Raw genomic sequence first — 20,988 nt, 5'->3', positions numbered from 1 at the left:
TGCAAATGGAACTGTATTATTTTTCCAGGGAAATGGCTATCCTATTTTTTTCCGTTACCAAAATCCGTATACAGAAACTGACTTTTAAAATGTACATACCCTGAGAAATAAAGACATTTATAAGCCCTTTCAAATTATATCATAAAATATCACTATTTCAAAATATCATATTTTAAAAGAAAATCTAAAAATGTAGCTAGCAAAACCCCTGCACTATTTATGGCAAAAAAATGAAGTCACAATAATTGTAATCAAAAATAATTTAATGTCATATATATATAAACAGTAAGTAAGTAAAAAAAAAAAAAAAAAAAAAAAAAACATGCTGTTATTTGCATATATGAGAGAATGAAGAGGGCCTTTATTTGGCCACTAAGCATTTAGTAATGTTCAGTTAATCAATATTAAAATATAAATAGTTTATATACTGTATAATGTGTAATTTAGAAGTTATAAAAATGTATGAATTATTATAAGATGATTTTGGACAAAATAGAGTTACTACAAAATGCTGCAGGAAGTGGGGTATTTTGAAGTGTGAACCTTGTTTTCTCTCCCAAAAACAAAGTAATCATAGTCTTTCCCACTGTAGGCGTAATATACATGAGTGAGAGGAACCAGCTCGATCGTTTGACGCTGTAAGAGAATGAGAGAATGTTACTGTACAAAGAATATTACAAAAGATACGATTCACATCTAAATATGGAAAACAATTAAGGGTTAAACTCAATTTTATAGACCTACACATACATTTTAGACTTTTGAGTTGTTCAAGGCAGTGCTTCCACCTAGAGGTCAGATTTGTTGTTGCATCCTCTTAACCATTGCAAATGCAATTCACAAGTCAGATTGTATTTATTTTATTTGAATATGCCTAATTGAATATCTCCTTATCATTATGTTCATTGTTAATAACATATTGTCATATGCAGGCCAACTCATATTTGTTTCTGCTCACCTGCTGCAGGATGCGGCTCACAGCAGAATATTTTAGCAGGTGATTCTGAATCGCTGTTTTTGAGGCATCGCAGATATCCTGGTCAGGGAAGCCCTCTATCGGATAAACCTGCAAACATGCATTGCGCATTATGTCCTATACACATCTGGGCACATAGTGTATGATATATAGGCTATTCCGGAAACGCTGATTAGACAAGATGTATTAAGCGCATTTTTGAACATTCTATTACTATTTTATCCCTCATCTCAATACCATACATAGCCCATTCCAATAGCCTAATTTCGAAATTATTTTATATCTTATTTTGCCTGAAAATTATTTTAATAAGATCCTCTGACCTGATAAAAGGCACTTGGAAATATGTAAGCACAAACACGTCTGGCGGCGCAAACTTGACTGCACGTGCTTCGTTTCGACGCATTTGCGTTGCAATCCCAACATCGCCTAAAGGGGCGCTGTCACGGGCATTAGCGGTAGCATACGGTTTTACTAAAGATTTAACCCTTGGTTTTACCACAGCAACAAGAGGTAAAAAAGTAGGGTTGCCAACTTTTGGGGTGGGTGTTGTAAAAAACAAGGAGAGAAAAAAAAAAAAACCGCAACACAATTGTGATTTTCAAAACATTTGGTAACTAAACAGAATTTTACAACATGATACAATGTTTACATGGTACAGTAACCGGTAGCCTACTGTTATTATTATTGCTTGACACAAATTTCATGATTTCAGCTCATAAGCTTGCGATACGATTCTGATCTTGATTCAATATTGATTAATGTAGATAAATATTTTCTCAAGAAAAAAATCTCTCAACTAATTCTGTAAACATAGAGGAAGCCATGTCAGCTGTTACTATTATTAAAGGTTAAAATTAACAACTCAAATTAACAATAGTTATCTTAGACATGTAAATCTGCTTTGTATGCACAAATACTGTTTCACAATGCCACCTAAACATCTTCTGTGATCGTCATGCAAGTGGAGGTCAGGAGCTTACAGTGACCTTTCAGCATGGTGTGGGGAAAATGTGGTTGGTGCAGACTGGTCCAATCAAGAGGTTGCAAGTTTTCATTGGTTTAATTAAAATTATGGATGGGTATCGTTTGAATTTTAACTATTCCGATTCTGCATATCAATTCTGATTCTTAATTAATCTTAATCCCTAATTCCTAAATTATTTTTAAAAATAGACATTCACATTTATTACTGCATTTATTATATACAAGTCTTATTGCAAAACATTTCATTGTAGCTGAATACCATGAACAAAAATCAACAGGCTAAAGAACACTTACACAAGGAACTTTTGCCTAGGGTTTAAAAATACCATAGCAAAAACAACTAGCCTAACTAATATATACTTCAAACATTATTAAAGAAAAGTAAACACTCAGTAATTAAAAAAAGAACAAATCTACAAATTAGCAATCACACAAATAAATACAACTGAACAAAGATACGACTGAGATAAACAGTGTTTTAAGATTTTTTAGGAATGTTGTTTTGCATGTTGCTATGTAGTTGCTAGGGTGTTGCTATGTGGTTGCTAAGGAGTCTAGAGTGTTTTCATACAGAAACTGTAATCAAATGCAAAATAACACTGCACTTTATAAATAAAATATACATTACAAATATAGTTACAAAAGTTACTCAGTTATGAACAGCGAGTGAATTCTCTCTTTGTCTTTTGTTGTTTTATTAACGTTACTATAAAGACGGCAGCAGGAATTTTAGGCTGCTGTCACTTTAAGAGCTGCACGGATCCAATATACTGTCATGCCTTTTCTTTGTCAACTTTTTACGTTTACTTAAAGGGGCTCTATGTAAGTTTTTGACTGTATTAAAGCATAAAAATTACCATAATATGTTTGCAGATATTTATTAAACATGCTCAGTTCACATACTCGTTTCTTTGAAAACCATTGCTCAGGGGCGCAGGCGACATTTTCAAAGTGGGGGGGACCAAACTGTGTCCGGGGGTGGGGGGATGGGGGTATTGTTATGACCACGGACGGTGCATGTGTACATGCGCAGAACGCGTCTTTCTGTTCTCATGGGCAAAGGAGTTCTTTGAAAGGCTCGCGCGCTTGAGCGGAACACGGGAAATGAAGTATACCTGGGCCTTAACTGCTCTAAATTGTAATGGACTGGAGCTCACGGTTCACATCGGGAGAAATGGGAACGCGGGGGAACCGCGATGCGACCGCAAAGGGCACTTTCACTTTCGCGATCAAAGTGCACAGCACTGATAAGCATTGTAAATGCAGTATTACAGTATACACATACCAATTAAACGCGCAGGTCTCCTCTCTTGCGTCCTCCCCACTGTGTCGCCGGTCGAAGCAATAACTTTCGTTCGCTTTCAGATATCTCTTTTTTAGATGCCATTAATGCATTTACCTTTCTAGATGTAATTACCTAAATGAAAACAGTCCATAAACTATAAATCCTCACGAAAACTTCAGTAAAGCCAGCTCGTGCGTCAACCAGAGAGATCAGCCTCCTTACCTTAAAGTGTCCAATTTCTCGGGTTTCTGAATAGACAGTTTGGCTTGATTGACAAACGCTAATATTCGGGCATGATTTATATACCATCGACCTGTCCTAAAATGTTAGCAAGCTGTGATCGATTGTTTGGAGATCGCGTGTTTCAGCATCTATCTATCTATCTATTGATATCACGATATCAACTCGTCATAAATCAATAAATCAACTAATTATCTTACAGTGTGTAAGTCACCTCGCCTTCCAAAGTCGCTCCCGTCGCGTCCTCAAACTGGCAACCCGCGAGAGCGTCGAGTCTGAGGAGGAGGGGCAGGACGAACAATATTTTGAATTTGAACTGCAGTACCCATTTCAACCACTAGCTGTCATTCTCACATAGAGCCCCTTTAAGACATAACCGATTGTGTTTACGATAATATTTTTACATATATTTTTGTGTGTATTTGTCCTTTAAAGTGCAAAAAGATGCAGAAGAGAACTTAGTTCAGTATCTTATTTAGTATAAGAGAGTCGGCTTTCTGTGCACAGCTCAGAAAACAGCATGTGAATCTTCTTGTGCCTGAATCATATTAAAATGCAAACAAAGGAATCGATAAGAGGAATCGTAATTTTAATTTTATAACAAGTATCCGATTTAAAAGCACGGCTTTCATGATGTCATACGCCAAACGGTCTGTGCAGCTCATTTGGTGTGAGATTTACTTGGGTAGCGTGAGGGTGAGACAGAGCCAAATGCGTGAGAGCTGGCAACTCTGAAGAAGACAATTTGATTCCAGACAAAAACGTTCGAAAACTATATACTCCAGTCAGATATTCTTATCATGTGAGAATTCATTGAATTTATTCATGTTGTAATGTTCTCACGGATGACGGTCAAAGCGTATTGGAAAGTCTCAAAACATTACAGAACGTAATGAACTTGATAATGTAACATATTTCGAGCCTTCATGTCTAAGAACATGGGGGTTAACTACATCTGAGTAAACATCTGAATAAATATCTGCATCAGAATTAATGAATCAATCATCAATGAATTAATGAATCAATGTATACCAGGAGGTTTTCATCTACAAAGAACGCTTCCCCAGACACCTTCTCAAACTTCTTCAGTGGGAATTCAGGCACCCGGTCAGGTATAAACTCAAACACCTGGTTCTTCCTGTAAAACAGTGTGATATTATACACAGTTAAAACACAAAGATGAACAGGCCAGATTCTTGTGTAACCAAAACAGGAACTAAAACAGGAACTGAGATCATAAAAACTAGTAACAGTCTGATCCATCTACCACAGACTGTGTAACATTTCACATATACTGTAGCTTACTTCAAACTTTCAAAACACACAAACACATTTACCATGTAATGGTAAGCTGTATGAAATGCACAAGGTTTCTGTGGCCGTTACATGTGAGACAGCCTTTGTAACCCTTTCCATGACAAGACACACACCTGAAAGAAGGGATTGAGATATTTTTTTTATTATTTTTACATGACACACATAAAACACATTAGAGTATGATTATCTATCAGTTTATCCCTCAAACAACCTTTTTCTTCCCCTTCCATGGCAGGTCGTGCACCGTCGGTTGCGACTGTGACCAGAGCCGTGACAGAACATACAGCGAGTCTGAATTTGTTTTGGAGGAAACAGTCAGTAGAATAAAACATTGGCAGATATATGATCATGATAATTAAACATCTACATACCAGTCCTCGTCCGTGGCAGTGTGTACACCTGACTTTGCCGTTACCATGACAGCGGTGGCAAGGCTGCAATGACAGTACACTAATGTAATCCAACAGGCATCAAAACATGAATAAAAGTCTGACTTATGGTGATAAATTTAGAGCAGGATGCACATTAGGTAAAATACTCTTTGTTTTGAGCTGGTTTTGATGGTAAATTACAACATTTATATGAATATAGATTGTTTATTTTAAAGATTCCTAATTATGTTTTGAAGGTCTCCTACAACAGCTTTACATGCATCCAAGGTCAAAAAAAAATTCTAATAATACAGTGCAGCATCACCTCTTTTCTCACAGTGCCTGAAACAGTTTGATGCAGGATCCGGTCTAAAACCCTCCTTTCCGAGAGACTGCTCTGATTGGTCAGACAGCCCAGTCTGTTGTGATTGGTCTACTCTGCTCTGATTGGTCAGATAGCCGTCTGTTGTGATTGGTCTCCTCTGCTCTGATTGGTCAGATAGCCATCTGTTGCGATTGGTCTCCTGTGCTCTGATTGGTCAGATAGCCATCTGTTGTGATTGGTCTCCTCTGCTCTGATTGGTCAGATAGCCGTCTGTAGTGATTGGTCTCCTCTGCTCTGATTGGTCAGATAGCCGTCTGTTGTGATTGGTCTACTCTGCTCTGATTGGTCAGATAGCCGTCTGTTGTGATTGGTCTCCTCTGCTCTGATTGGTCAGATAGCCATCTGTTGCGATTGGTCTCCTGTGCTCTGATTGGTCAGATAGCCATCTGTTGTGATTGGTCTCCTCTGCTCTGATTGGTCAGATAGCCGTCTGTAGTGATTGGTCTCCTCTGCTCTGATTGGTCAGATAGCCGTCTGTTGTGATTGGTCTACTCTGCTCTGATTGGTCAGATAGCCGTCTGTTGTGATTGGTCTCCTCTGCTCTGATTGGTCAGATAGCCATCTGTTGCGATTGGTCTCCTGTGCTCTGATTGGTCAGATAGCCATCTGTTGTGATTGGTCTCCTCTGCTCTGATTGGTCAGATAGCCGTCTGTAGTGATTGGTCTCCTCTGCTCTGATTGGTCAGATAGCCGTCTGTTGTGATTGGTCTACTCTGCTCTGATTGATCAGATAGCCATCTGTTGTGATTGGTCTACTCTGCTCTGATTGATCAGATAGCCGTCTGTTGTGATTGGTCTACTCTGCTCTGATTGATCAGATAGCCGTCTGTTGTGATTGGTCTACTCTGCCTTGATTGGTCAGATAGCCGTCTGTTGTGATTGGTCTCCTCTGCTCTGATTGGTCAGATAGCCATCTGTTGCGATTGGTCTCCTGTGCTCTGATTGGTCAGATAGCCGTCTGTTGCGATTGGTCTCCTCTGCTCTGATTGGTCAGATAGCCGTCTGTAGTGATTGGTCTCCTCTGCTCTGATTGGTCAGATAGCCGTCTGTTGTGATTGGTCTCCTCTGCTCTGATTGGTCAGATAGCCGTCTGTTGTGATTGGTCTCCTCTGCTCTGATTGGTCAGATAGCCATCTGTTGCGATTGGTCTCCTGTGCTCTGATTGGTCAGATAGCCGTCTGTTGTGATTGGTCTACTCTGCTCTGATTGGTCAGATAGCCGTCTGTTGCGATTGGTCTCCTGTGCTCTGATTGGTCAGATAGCCGTCTGTTGCGATTGGTCTCCTCTGCTCTGATTGGTCAGATAGCCGTCTGTAGTGATTGGTCTCCTCTGCTCTGATTGGTCAGATAGCCGTCTGTTGTGATTGGTCTACTCTGCTCTGATTGATCAGATAGCCGTCTGTTGTGATTGGTCTACTCTGCTCTGATTGATCAGATAGCCGTCTGTTGTGATTGGTCTACTCTGCCTTGATTGATCAGATAGCCGTCTGTTGTGATTGGTCTACTCTGCCTTGATTGGTCAGATAGCCGTCTGTTGTGATTGGTCTACTCTGCTCTGATTGATCAGATAGCCGTCTGTTGTGATTGGTCTACTCTGTCTTGATTGATCAGATAGCCGTCTGTTGTGATTGGTCTACTCTGCCTTGATTGGTCAGATAGCCGTCTGTTGTGATTGGTCTACTCTGCTCTGATTGATCAGATAGCCGTCTGTTGTGATTGGTCTACTCTGCCTTGATTGGTCAGATAGCCGTCTGTTGTGATTGGTCTACTCTGCTCTGATTGATCAGATAGCCGTCTGTTGTGATTGGTCTACTCTGCCTTGATTGATCAGATAGCCGTCTGTTGTGATTGGTCTACTCTGCTCTGATTGGTCAGATAGCCATCTGTTGTGATTGGTCTCCTCTGCTCTGATTGGTCAGATAGCCGTCTGTTGTGATTGGTCTACTCTGCTCTGATTGGTCAGATAGCCATCTGTTGTGATTGGTCTCCTCTGCTCTGATTGGTCAGATAGCCATCTGTTGTGATTGGTCTACTCTGCTCTGATTGGTCAGATAGCCATCTGTTGTGATTGGTCTACTCTGCTCTGATTGGTCAGATAGCAATCTGTTGTGATTGGTCTACTCTGCTCTGATTGGTCAGATAGCCGTCTGTTGTGACTGGTCTACTCTGCTCTGATTGGTCAGATGGACAGACGGTTGTGATTGGTCTGCCATTTACAATGTGTGTCGGAAACTAAACGCTCGCTACCATATCTGAATTTCAGCTCCGGAGACTTCTGATACAAATAGTAACAATGGTGTCCTCGCCCCTTTAGAAGAGCATGCAAAGTGTATTTGCTTTCGCAGCACAGAAAGCAACGTCTTCTCGACATGTCGTTAACAAAACAAACTCTTCCAGGCCTCAAATACAACTACAGTGTTTGAGGGTCAAAGTAAACGTTGTTTGTAGGCAGCCAATGAAGACCATAGGCTGGCATTATGCAAATATATTACAAACTTAGGTAGGTTTGAGCAGGAAGTGAGACTGGAATTACTGGCAGTTCAGAATTTGGTTCTTTCTTTTGGAAGACAATGATTTTTTTCATTTCAATTCATTTTTTTTCAATTCATTCTTTGAAACCTTGCAGTCCTTTTACATTCAGAAACAACTATATTACACATGTCATGAAAGGTAATATCTGAAAAAGCATAATAGGGGCACTTTAAAGGCATACCTTTATGAATGAAGAGTGTGGGACCCTGACTTTCTGAACGGCGTCAGTGAATTTGGGTGGGTAAGACACCTGGACGTGCCATGGTGGAGGACTCACTCCATTCTGGGGCCCATCCACACACTGACCTGAGAAAAATCTATTAATTTGATACGGACATTTTTATGATTTCTTTAATTGTATTGGTGTCATCAGGCACCTGTGTGCGGCTCCGATTCCCATGTACTTGATCTGGACTCTGTAAATGTTTCCAAGCGGTACTGAAAAGACAAGGGACAAATGGCACAACCATATAACTATTATATGTAATAATAATATAGGATTCATTCCAGATCAAGATGGATAATATTGCGGAGAGATTTACACGGTAAACTGTAAAAGGCTTCAGCTCTTTGAACATCAGGTTTTTGGCAGGTTTGCTGCTGTATGTCCATTTTTTACCCACAAACTGGAGTAGAGCGTCTCTTGCTACATCCTCTGAGACGGTGGGGACCCTGTCAGTAAAATAAATAAATAAAAACATAGATCTATATGCAATGTGCAGTAAAGAAAATAATAATGGTATGGCAAATTTTGTATGTACATGTTTTTGTATTCATAACATCCTACAAAAAAATGACATTGCACATTGAAAAGACAAATTGTACCTACATGACATTTGGAACTGAGGCGTTCTTGTCATTTTCAGGCTTAGGGACAAAGTCTGGTGGAGGAGGACAGATTTGATCTGTACAGTCTACAATCAAGCACACAAAAATAAAAGATGAATATGAAAGATGAACTTAAGCATTCAAGACATCATAATTGATATTAGGTTATATGCGACATGCAGTATTTATATGTTTTTACAAGATGTTAAAGATCGACCAATATTATGTTTGTATGACCAATACCAATAAAGCCATTTTTAAAGCATCCGATATGCAAAAGCAATTTTTAATTACTTAAGCATTTTCACACAGTAACACAATATTCATTATAATACAACAATAAAACAAAATGTTCATTATATTTTTATTATTATTATTATTATAGTTGCTGTTATTATATGGATAAGGTATAATAGTGTATTATCATAATAATAGCGTCTTAATAATAAAATATTGTTATGGTGCTTTAGTGTATATAATAGTGTATTATTATTATTAATTATTATTATAGTGTCTTGATAGTAATACTTACGGAAGAGGATTAGGGCCAAGCAATAATAAAAAAAAAAAACATCTCGAGATTAAAGTTGTTAAATTTCGAGAAAAAACTCGTTAAATTTCGAGAAAAAAGTCGAGATAAAATGTTGAGAATAAACTCGTTAAATTACAAGAAAAAATTCGTTAAATTAATAACTTTTTTCTCGTAATTTAATGAGTTTATTCTCATAATTTAATGACTTTATTCTCAACATTTTATCTAGACTTTTTTCTCGAAATTTAACGACATTTTTCTCATAATTTAACGATTTTGTTCTCGTAATTTAACGACTTTTTTCTCGTAATTTAATGACTTTATTCTCAACATTTTATCTCGACTTTTTTCTCGAAATTTAACGAGTTTTTTCTCCTAATTTAACGAGTTTATTCTCAACATTTTATCTCGACTTTTTTCTTGAAATTTCACAAGTTTTTTCTCGTAATTTAATGAGTTTATTCTCAACATTTTATTCTGACATTTTTTCTCATAATTTAACAACTTTATTCTCGAGATGGTTTTATTTTTTTTTTTATTATTGCTTGGCCTTAATCCTCTTCCGTAAATACTAATACTAATACTACTAATATTAATAATAAAATAAAAATTATTATCACTATTAAGATTATCAAGCTATTATTATTATATTAGTAATAATAATTATAATGCCTAGTGTATATATTAGTGTATAATAATAATAATAATAACAATAATGAAATGTTATTATATTATAATAATATCTTAATTACTATAATAATAAAAATGCATTGAATTATTATTATTAATGTGCTTTAGTGTATATAATAGTGTATTATTATAAAATAATACCTTAATAATAATAACTGTTATTTTTATTAATGGCTTTATATGTATTGTATTTATATGTATTTATTTTCACCTTTGTTTTGGGCTGTTATTGGACTGTTGTTATCAGTCTATCTCTAATGTATGAGTGATACACATGAAGCTCTTTCACCTCCGCCTTTGTGTTCTTCGTAGCCTGTTACACTGTCCAGCCAGCCTGGGGGCGGCGCAGATGGACCCTCCTCAGGAAGGCTGGGGTCAAAGGTGTCTACAGCAAGACAGAGAGACATTATCATGTTTCTGATTTATCCAAGAGCAACATGTTCCTGTATCAACATCCTTTGTTAGCCCTGGAACAACTTTCCTATCAAACAGTCACCGCCTTAAATCAGTGACCGAATTTTCCATGAAGTCCGTTGATCATCATTCTTGTTGATCCTGGAGCATCATCAAGGATCCTGGAATATTTACAAGAAAAAAAATACCCCAACCTAAACTTAAATGACGATCCCCTGGTTTCACAGACAAGGCTTAAGCTAGTCCTAGGCTAGAGTGCATGTTTGAACTGAAAGAAACTTGCACTGACATATCTTAATGTATCTAAATATGTCAGTGCCATTGTTTTGTCTCAAGATGCACACCAGTAATGTTTTCTTTTTTTTAGTGGATGTTTATAAAAGCTACTTAAATATCCTAACTGAACTAAGACCTAATCCTGGCTTAGTCTAAGCCCTGTCTGTGAAACCGGGCCTGGGACATTCTATTGGTATTCACAATAGTGGTTTAACTTGTCCTTCCTTTTCCTTTCTCTATTTTCCATTTTTCTCTTTCTGTTTTTTTTTTTTTTGTCATGTTTTGTTTTCATGAAACATAGGCCTACATGTTATATTCTGCTGCATTGCTAGGCAACAGAATATAAACACATTTCTTAGCAATCAGTAGTTGGCACCTGTTCATTAAGTCATTAGGGTTCTTTTCCTCAACAGTGCTTGTCTGAATGCATCAGTGCATTGAGTTATATATACTTCACACAAACATCTTGTTACGTTAGTGAACAATGCCACTAACAAGTGGATATAAATATCAGCTGGAGTGGGTTTCCTTCAACAGAGATTGTGCTTCAGATTTAGCATGAAGAATGGGCGAAATGAGGCCTGTATACCAGAGAAACAATGCCCTCAAAATATAGCAGTGAATGATGGGAGGAGCAGGTTGTCTGTGATATGATTTAAACACTAATTTCAAAGCACATACATAAAAATTTTATAACTATGAAAAAAAACAATGATATTGTTCAAAGAAGAATGATTAGTGACGGTTAATATAGCATATTTCTAAGGTGCTTAGTGTTAGAGGTTTCATGTCAAGTCAAGTCACCTTTATTTATATAACGCGTTTTACAATGCAGATTGTGTCAAAGCAGCTTTACAGTGATAAATGGCAAATAATTTTGGCTGCACAGCAGCTCTTAAAGAAAATGGTGTCATTGTCCAGCTTAAATAAATTCAGTATTGATTCATTCCGTTGTAAAAATCAATAGTTATTAATTTAGGTAATTTATCTATATATCAGCACTGGAGAAAACAGTGATGTCATTGTCCAGCTCAGTTCAGTTCGCATACAATGGTGTCAATGCAGGCAGATCAAAAACTTTGTTGAATATCAAGTGTCCCCAACTAAGCAAGCCAAAGAGGACAGCAGCAGGGAACCCAAACTCCAGCATGATTATGATTCAGGCAGCGTTACAGGTCACAAGTCCATTTTCATTTAGGATGATTTTTTTTTTTTTTTTTTTTTTTACAAAATGTATTTTTCACTTGAATATATATAATTAATATATATATATATAATGGATAAAAAAAAGTCTAGATTTTTCTGGCATCTTCTTGTTTGCATGCTACTACAAGAGCCATGGGGCACAAAGAGCTAATGAAGTATCTATGGGATCTCATATACCATTAGATATACCATGGACCACAGTGAAGACAGTCATCAACAAGTGGATAAAGTAACACAGTGCGTCCCTTCAAAACTGATGAGAAGACAGAGAAAACTGGTCATGGTGGCTGTTAAGAGGCCTACAGCAACATAAAAAGAGTTGCCACTCTTTCAGGCAAGTACTTATTCCCTACATGCAACAAATATCTTGTATTTCTCCATCTGTCTGGGCTATCGGGCAGGGTGACAAGATGCATGCATTTTAAAAAAAAAAACATCTGAGCTGGGCTAAACTTTGCAAAACATATACCACAGGAGATGCCCATGTAATTTAACAGATCTGGAACGTTTTTGCAAAGAAGAGTGGGAAAATATTCCCAAGACGAGATGTACCAAGCTAATAGACTCCTATCCAAACAGACTGCTGTAATAAAATCAAATGGTGCTTCAACTAAGTATTAGTTTAGGGGTGTGCACTTATGCAGTTAGTTATTCCAAGTTTTTTTATTTTCTTCTCTGAAATATGTCACTTTGTTTTACAGTGGCATTGCATACGTTGTAATTTTTAGATTAAACTTGCAAAAGTTCTGATATGATTTATCTTTCATTTTTTACATCACGAAAACTGAAGAATCTGCAGGACCTGAAGGGTTTTTCTGAAGAACAGAGCTCAGTTTAACTGCTCAGAACAAACAAGGGACTCGTGAACAACCATCACAAAAAAAAAAAAAAAAAAACAGTCATGGATCATCCAGGTAACCACACACAGTATTAAGAATCAAGGGTATGTAAACTTTTGAATGGGGTAATTTTTATAAATTTTGCAATTTTTTTCTCTTGTTGACTTTATGTAAACATCTATTATGTGAAATAGTTTATTAAGGACAAATAAAAAAAAAACTAAATAAAAAATAACATGCAATTTTCATGATCCTTCTTATTTTGTTAAAATTATTAACATTTTTGCAGATTTTGCAAGGGATGTGTAAACTTTTGAGCTCAACTGTATATACAGTGTATCCGGAAAGTATTCACAGTGCTTCACCTTTTCCACATTTGGATTAAATTATTTTGAGATTATTTTCCTCAAAATGCTACAAACAATACCCCATAATGACAACGTGAAAGAAGTTTCTTTGAAACCTTTGCAAATTTATTAAGAATAAAAATAAAAAATAAAAATAAAAAATCACACGTACACAAGTAAAGGAATTTGGTCTACTCAATTCCAAGGAATTGTCTGTAGACCTCCGAGACAAGATTGTATCAAGGCACAGATCTGGGGAAGGGTACAGGAAAATTTCTGCAGCATTGAAGGTTCCAATGAGCACAAAGGCCTCCGTCATCCGTAAATGGAAGAAATTTGGAACCACCAGGACTCTTCCTAGAGCGGGCCACCTGGCCAAACTGAGCGATCGGGGGAGAAGGGCCATAGTCAGGGAGGTGCCACTCCTCAGTAAAAGGCACATGACAGCCCACCTGGAGGATTCTCAGATCATGAGAAACAAAATTCTCTGGTCTGATGAAACAAAGATTGAACACTTTGACTTGAATAGCAAGCATCATGTCTGGGGGAAACCAGGCACCGCTCATCACCTGGCCAATACCATCCCTAGAGTGAAGCATGGTGTTGGCAGCATCATGCTGTGGGGATGTTTTTCAGTGGCAGGAACTGGAAGACTTGTCAGGATCAAGGGAAAGATGAATGCAGCAATGTACAGAGACATCCTTGATGAAAACCTGCTCCAGAGCGCTCTGGACCTCAGACTGCGGCAACGGTTCATTTTCCAACAGGACAACGACTTTAAGCACACAGCCAAGATAACAAAGGAGTGGCTACGGGACAACTCTGTGAATGTCCTTTAGTGGCCCAGCCAAGCCCAGACTTGAACTCGATTGAACATCTCTGGAGAGATCTGAAAGTGGTTGTGCACGATGGTGGAATAAGGCTATAACAACAAAATGTGGAAAAAGTGAAGCGCTGTGAATACTTTCTGGATGTGTGTGTGTGTGTGTATATATATATATATATATATATATATATATATATATATATATATATATATATACGGTATATATCATTATGACAGCTGATGGCTGCGACCATTGCGAGCTGGATGTGGAGGTGTCCAGCGATACAACAAAGTTGACAAATGTTTAACTTTATGGTTTCGTGAACACAGATAGATGAGCACTTTGCCGCAGATAAATAGCTGCCATGGCAAAGAGTGTGCCTTGTGTCTCGTTCATCTTTGATATTAAGCATTTTTAAGCTTTTAAGCATTATTTAATTTAAGCATTATTGATTCCATTTATTCCAGACTTCTTCCCGACAGGCATAGCGGTGTTATGTCACGAAAGTGCTGACTCGTAGGAAGACAGCGAGTGTTTAGGGTGCCATTTGGGACAGGGCCAGTGTCATTCATAAATGTTACTAGGCAACCAGTAGTAAAGTAGTATCAATGTAAAGCTGCTTTGACACAATCTGCATTGTAAAAAGCGCTATATAAATAAAGGTGACTTGACTTGACTTGACTTGACAGTAGCAACCTAACCACCAGCCACTGGTGGCATGCAGCAAAAAAGACGATGGCAGTGTAAACGCAGCTTAAAGGCATGTACACACGAGGACGAATATCGCACGCGTTTATCGCCAGTGTTTTTCGAGATGTTTTTTTGTGTTCATACCCAAGCGATTTTCACTGGAGATGCGCAGAGTGAACGTGCAAATTCACTCGCTGACAGTATGTGGCGCTTGTGCTTAACAGTAGTGCAAATAAACATATTTATGATATTAATAAAAAGTTAATGTGACATATGAGAGATGGTAGTCAGAAACGGTAGTGCAAATAAGTCACAATGACAGTAAATGCAAGTGAACGGTAGTGCAAATAAACATATTTATGAAATAGACATTCTCAACTATATTTCTTGAATGTAAAAGAAAAAAAACAAACAGTAAAAATACAGAAATAATACACATCTATTGGTGTAGCCAAGAACTGGCAGAGCATCCATAGCGTGCGTCTCAATCAGCTCCCAAGTTCAGTAGTCAGGGCACTGATCAGGGAGTCTGGCCACATTCATTTACATGATATACTGATTATACTGATAAGCTAGGGAGCTGTTTGAGACGCAGGGATGGTTTGTAGGGGTCTTCCTTGTCTACTTACTTTCTCTTCGTCGTCTTGGTATCAAGACAATGAAGAGAAAGTCGTCTTGCTCGGCAAGACCGTTTTTTGTGCTTGAGCGCCACCAACTAAGTCGTGTTTTACTGTAACTTCAGCAGCTCCAGGCACGTGAACAAAAGCGCCACTCTCATTGGTCTGCCGGTTTTTAACACGGCGTGTCAAACCAAAAAAACGAACCCGAGGCGTTTTTTAAAAAATGACGCTTTTACGCCTCGCGTTTTCTGCGTCAGTGTGCACATTCACATTGGCGCCCTTTGTATAGTCACGAGGCGTTAAACGTCAGCGATAATCGTGCGCAATATTCGTCCCGGTGTGTACAGGCCTTAAGTGTGAAAAAAGTGTGAAAACCCCTGCATTGCTTCATGTTGCATTCTCAGCATTAAAACAACAGCTGAACGTCTGGGAGACGAGTGTGTCACGTTCTTTAACGGTCCACCTGGAAACAAACCTGCAATGAAGCCAAACCCCCTCATGGAATAAGAAAGCAATCGTGTTTACAACTTTGATAATGAACGCTTACCAGGATCAACTAAACCCTGGATTTTCAAAAGTATGTGAAGTTTGCGTCTCCAATTGTTGCTGTAAACTTGCAAAATAAATAATTTATTACATGCACGCCGGCCTGTTATTGTAGGGACATCTTTGCATTTTCACGCCCCTAAACATGACATGGAACAAAATGAACTGTGATTGGTTTCTTTACATGTTGGTCAGGCGTCCTCTTGGACGGTCCTTGGCCAATGAATGCTGCGATGGAGTCAGGTCAGTCTGAAGGACTACGCCAGACTAACTGTCATGACAGAGCAACAGTCTGAAGAGAATGGCCCTGTCCCAATTGGCAAACATAGCCCGGTTTCACAGACAGGGCTAAATTAAGCCAGGATTAGGCCTTAGTTCAATTAGGGTATTTAAGTAGCTTTTAGAAATGTACCTTAGAAAAAAACATTACTAGTTTGCATCTTGAGAAAAAACAATGGCACTGACATATTTTAAGAAATGTCAGTACAAGTTGCTTTCAGTTAAAACAGTTCAAACATGCATTTAAGCCTATAGGACTAGCTTAAGCCTTGTCTGTGAAACCAGGTATTGATGTGTACTCGCACTTGATGTGTATTTGCAAAAGGAATATAACCTTAAACCCCTAAGAACAAGTCTTTCTAACATAGTCTGGAGCCAAATAATATCGATGCAAAAATAAAATGCACTGATAACAGAAATAATACATATAAACAATTGCTTCAGTCTGAATTCAGTTGGTCGTGGTGCCTTTAAGAAGCTGGTATGTGATTAATTGTGCTCATACTGACAGACATGTGCTGCTACTTTGTGAAGCAGAGATCTATTTAGCAAACAGGATATGCTTATTTTTAAGATAACATTTGCAGTTAACAGTTTCAGACTGTTAATTTGTCCTCAGACTGCATTATTGCTCTTTCAATTCATGAAAGCACTTTGGAGTTTGGCGTCATAGGTGAAGTTTAAAAAAGGTTCAAGTCTAGATAACAAAGGCAGTATTATGCGCAAATTATCAGTAAACAGGTCCTGTTTTAGTGTTATTGCTGAAAAATACTATTTAAAAAGCTTTAATCTTGGCTTGAACCAGATATAGAACAAAGTGCGTAGATACCCTTGTGAAAAAGAAGTGTGCTTAATTGTATTGAAAGTGCACTCGTAGTGTAAATCTGAAAAGTATATTAAAAAAAAAACTACTTGCAGTTTAAATAAAAGGCCATTTAAGTGTACTTAAAGAGTACACTTTAATGACTATGTTAACACATTTAAGTACAAAAGTGAAATTTGTAATAATGTGAAATTAAAAGTTTTATTTTAAAGGTGCCCTAGATTCAAAATTTGAATTTACCTTGGCATAGTTGAATAACAAGAGTTCAGTACATGGAAAAGACATACATTGAGTTTCAAACTCCATTGCTTTCTCTTTCTTATGTAAATCTCATTTGTTTAAAAGACTTCCGGGAAACACGCGGATCTCAACATAACACCGACTGTTACGTAACCGTCGCTATTTTCATTTTTAAACACTTGCAGTCTGTATAATTCATAAACACAACTTCATTCTTTATAAATTTCTCCAAGAGTGTAGCATTAGCCGTTAGCCACGGAGCACAGCCTCAAACTCATAGAGAATCAAATATAAACATCAAAATAAATACTTTACTCACATAATTCGAAGCATGCATACAGCATGCATGACGAACATCTTGTAAAGATCCATTTGAGGGTTATATTAGCTGTGTGAACTTTGTAAATGTGCTGTAATATAATCGAGAGCTCGTGTGGCATGGAGCACGCGAATTAAAGGGGCGGCGCACTGAAAAAATCAGTGCATAGTTAATGATGCCCCAAAATAGGCAGTTAAAAAAATTAATTTAAAAAAATCTATGGGGTATTTTGAGCTGAAACTTCACAGACACATTCAGGGGACACCTTAGACTTATATTACATCTTGTGAAAAAGCATTCTTGGGCACCTTTAAAGCACATGATCATTGTTTTAATAATTTTGTGTTGCGCTTTAAAGTACATTGCCTTTGATGTTCTGACTAACATACTAAAGCACATGTAAAGTAGCCTACTTGGTTATAATTTGAACTCTAGTGTGTTATTCAATATTATACTTAAGTGTAATATATTTTAAAAGCACATGATGAACTAAGATGAGTGACAGCTTTTTAAGGATTATAAAGGAAGCGCTCTTTGTGCACTTTCTATGCTATATATCAGTGTTGTAGTCGAGACCAGCTCATTCGAGTCCGAGTCAAGACTGAGTTCAGAGTATGTTGAGTCAGAGACTGAGACCAGAAAGTTTGGAGTTCTAGACACGAGAGGTATCTAATCTTTCTGGGGAACAGACGTGATAAATGTGAGGTGACAAAAGAAAGAACGACTCTGATCTGGAGGTGAGGTGAACTATCAGACTGGATAGCCTCAAACCCTGCTAAGCAATCAATCAATCAATCAATCAATCAATCAATCAATCAATCATTTTTTACTCATAATTTGGCAGTTGCGCACAAGAAAATCACCAATCATTGGACCTGTCAACCAAACATCAATTTACAGAAATAATAACATACAATAATAATCATGAAATATTTTGAATGGGACTCGGGAATGAGTCAGATTCCTAATACTTTCGTGTACGGGTCAATTCCGAGTCAAAATGCACACGAGTCCATGACAAGACCAAGGCCATTACAGTCTCAAGACTGAGTTCAAGACCGAGTCCGAGTCTCGAGTAGTACTACAACACTGATATATATATATATATATATATATATATATATATATATATATATATATATATATATATATATATATATATATAATCCATTCAGAATTTGTATAAAAAATTTGTTTTTCATGCTGCTAAGAGAACCAATGGCCACGTACACACTGCAAAGTTTCGGGAAAGTCATCCGCATGCAAATGCGTGATTCATTGAAATGGCATTGACATAGTGATGATAACCACAGTATTGTTTGTTTCTGAATAAAGCAACTTTTTTGAGTGAAACGGTTGAATAGTCTACTGACTGACTCACTCATAAACACAGTCACTTGTCGCCATCTACTGATGTAACAATGTAACTGCAATGAAATCATTAAAAATCCCCACCACTAACACAGAGATTGACACTGTCTCCTGTCTTGATATCTAATAAACCAGATTCATGCATTTTTTTTATTTTATTTATAAATTTTTTACACATAGCATAACTGTTACATCAATCATCCAGTTGTGTTTTTAAGGTAGGGCCTAGTAAATACCACATTGGTAAATAATGCTATAATTACTCTCTGTTGGATTTATATTTCATTATATATCCTGGACTGAAAATGTATATATTTTTTTATTCTTAATCAACACAAAAGCCTGTTCTTTCATCTAAGTCTGTTTTAATGTATAATTTTAATAAACTGTGTGAGCGATGTTTTCCATTAGAATCTAGTGAGATGTTCATGTGGTTGAAGATGCAATTGAAATCTGTCCAAGAGGTAACATGATCCTCAGCGTGACTGTTAGTGACTTATTAATCAAAGTGTTCAACAAAATGAGTTAAGCACTGCGTTTAGACACTTTGGGAATAGTTTTGTTCAAACTAAAACAGAATGAATACTTTTTGCAAACCGTTTGATTTGACACTGCAAAAGCAAACACGATATAGATTCTAGTGCAATGGTGTCCCAAGTAAAAAAAAAAAAAGGATTACACGCGCATCAGGAGGAAAAAGCGTTACTAGACCACAGTCTCTAAAATCAAGTCGTTACTGTTTAATCATTTAATTTAATCAGTTTAAATGTCGTATGCATTTGTATTGAATAAATGCATGCATATATATAAAACTTTTTTTTTAAATAAATAAATAAATAAATAAAATTACCGTTTTTGCTACATGCTACAGATGTGAACCATTTAGTTTCTTGCAAGCTCAGAGTAGACAATAAACATATTATAATAAATATTTAAGTAAAACTTGGATAACCAAAACAGAAAAAAAACCGTTAGCTGTCAAATAGCCTACACATCTAACGTTACGCACCTATATCTTCGTCTTTTTCGTCCATCACGCACAAAATGCTGATGAGGTCCGTTTTACATTGATCCTGGTTACAGCAATGCTCTACATTTATTTACTGAGATCCTTTGTTCAGTTTTGAACTCTGAAAATTGGACAGGAATGAAGAAACGCCCACAATAACACTCTGGCAGCCTGGTTTAATGGAGAAATGAAGCGCGTCTGCTACAACTCACAGAACTTACAGAATCCTTAAAGGCACAGTCTACTCAAAATTAAAGTTCTGTCATTTACTCACGCTCAAGTCATTGCAAACCCGTATGACTTCCGTGAGGCACAATTGCGATGTTCAGCAGAATGAAAGTGTCAGTCGACATTCGCTTGTAAAAAAAAAAAAAAAAGAAAAGAAAAAAAAATGAAGCAAGTGGATGGAGACAAATCTCATTTTGTGTTTTGCGGAAGAAAGAAAGTCGAACGGATCTGGAACGACATACGTTTGAATAAAGTTTAAAATGCCTTATGGGTAAATGATCCCTTTAGCAATGACTTGTAGACTGCACATACAAACGATACATAGGCCTATACAAGTTATTGCATAACATAACTAGGCCTAAGCAATAAAAGTAAGTAAAATATTTTTTTTGTAACATGGTACACTTTCATAATAGTCTCTGTGTAACAACTAACATTAGCCTGTGTTTCAAATTAAACTGAAAGTGAAATTTTTAGCAAAAGTAGATATGACAAGTAACAATATACTGTAACATAGTATTTGACCATAAAATCAAAGGTAAAAATAAAATGAAGGCTATTTTTTAATGCTAAAAAAAGATAGTGTCCAGATAGGATAATTTTCATTACTGTGAAATGAAAATGATCAGTGAATGGAAGCTTTCCACCAAAGAATGCAAAAGTCATATTGTGAGATAAAAAGTCACAATTACCTTTATAATTGTGACTATATATATATATATATATATATATATATATATATATATATATATATATATATATATATAAAGGTAAAATGAAACTCACAATTGAGAGAACAAAAGTCATATTGA

General features: G+C 36.9%; 1 protein-coding gene across 1 annotated transcript; it reads right to left on the bottom strand.

Annotated features, from left to right (window-relative positions):
- Positions 1-302: 302 nt before the first annotated feature.
- ssuh2.1 (ssu-2 homolog, tandem duplicate 1) lies at positions 303-20,944 on the bottom strand. The gene is made up of 12 exons (XM_048167324.1): positions 19,949-20,944; positions 10,432-10,527; positions 8,922-9,006; positions 8,635-8,764; positions 8,470-8,530; positions 8,274-8,398; positions 5,177-5,239; positions 5,017-5,096; positions 4,826-4,918; positions 4,521-4,626; positions 959-1,066; positions 303-636 (listed from the first exon to the last, which is right to left on the bottom strand). Exons 1-12 carry the CDS (start codon positions 19,971-19,973, stop codon positions 502-504), a joined length of 1,107 nt encoding a protein of 368 aa, XP_048023281.1. The 5' UTR covers positions 19,974-20,944; the 3' UTR covers positions 303-501.
- Between the last annotated feature and the right edge of the window lie 44 nt (positions 20,945-20,988).

This window comes from Megalobrama amblycephala, linkage group LG2 (genome assembly GCF_018812025.1).
Source record: "Megalobrama amblycephala isolate DHTTF-2021 linkage group LG2, ASM1881202v1, whole genome shotgun sequence".
In the NCBI taxonomy this organism is placed as follows: Eukaryota; Metazoa; Chordata; class Actinopteri; order Cypriniformes; family Xenocyprididae; genus Megalobrama; species Megalobrama amblycephala.
The sequence above is the reverse complement of the archived record's forward strand: the minus strand, read 5'-3'. Positions and strand labels throughout refer to the sequence as shown.

Coding starts and splice junctions, on each gene's coding strand:
- ssuh2.1 (XM_048167324.1), bottom strand. CDS start 19,973: ATGGACGAAAAAGACGAAGATATAG. Junction 8,765..8,921: donor GCCTCAGTTCCAAATGTCAT/GTAGGTACAATT, acceptor TTTTACTGACAG/GGTCCCCACCGTCTCAGAGG. Junction 5,097..5,176: donor ACTGCCACGGACGAGGACTG/GTATGTAGATGT, acceptor AAACAAATTCAG/ACTCGCTGTATGTTCTGTCA.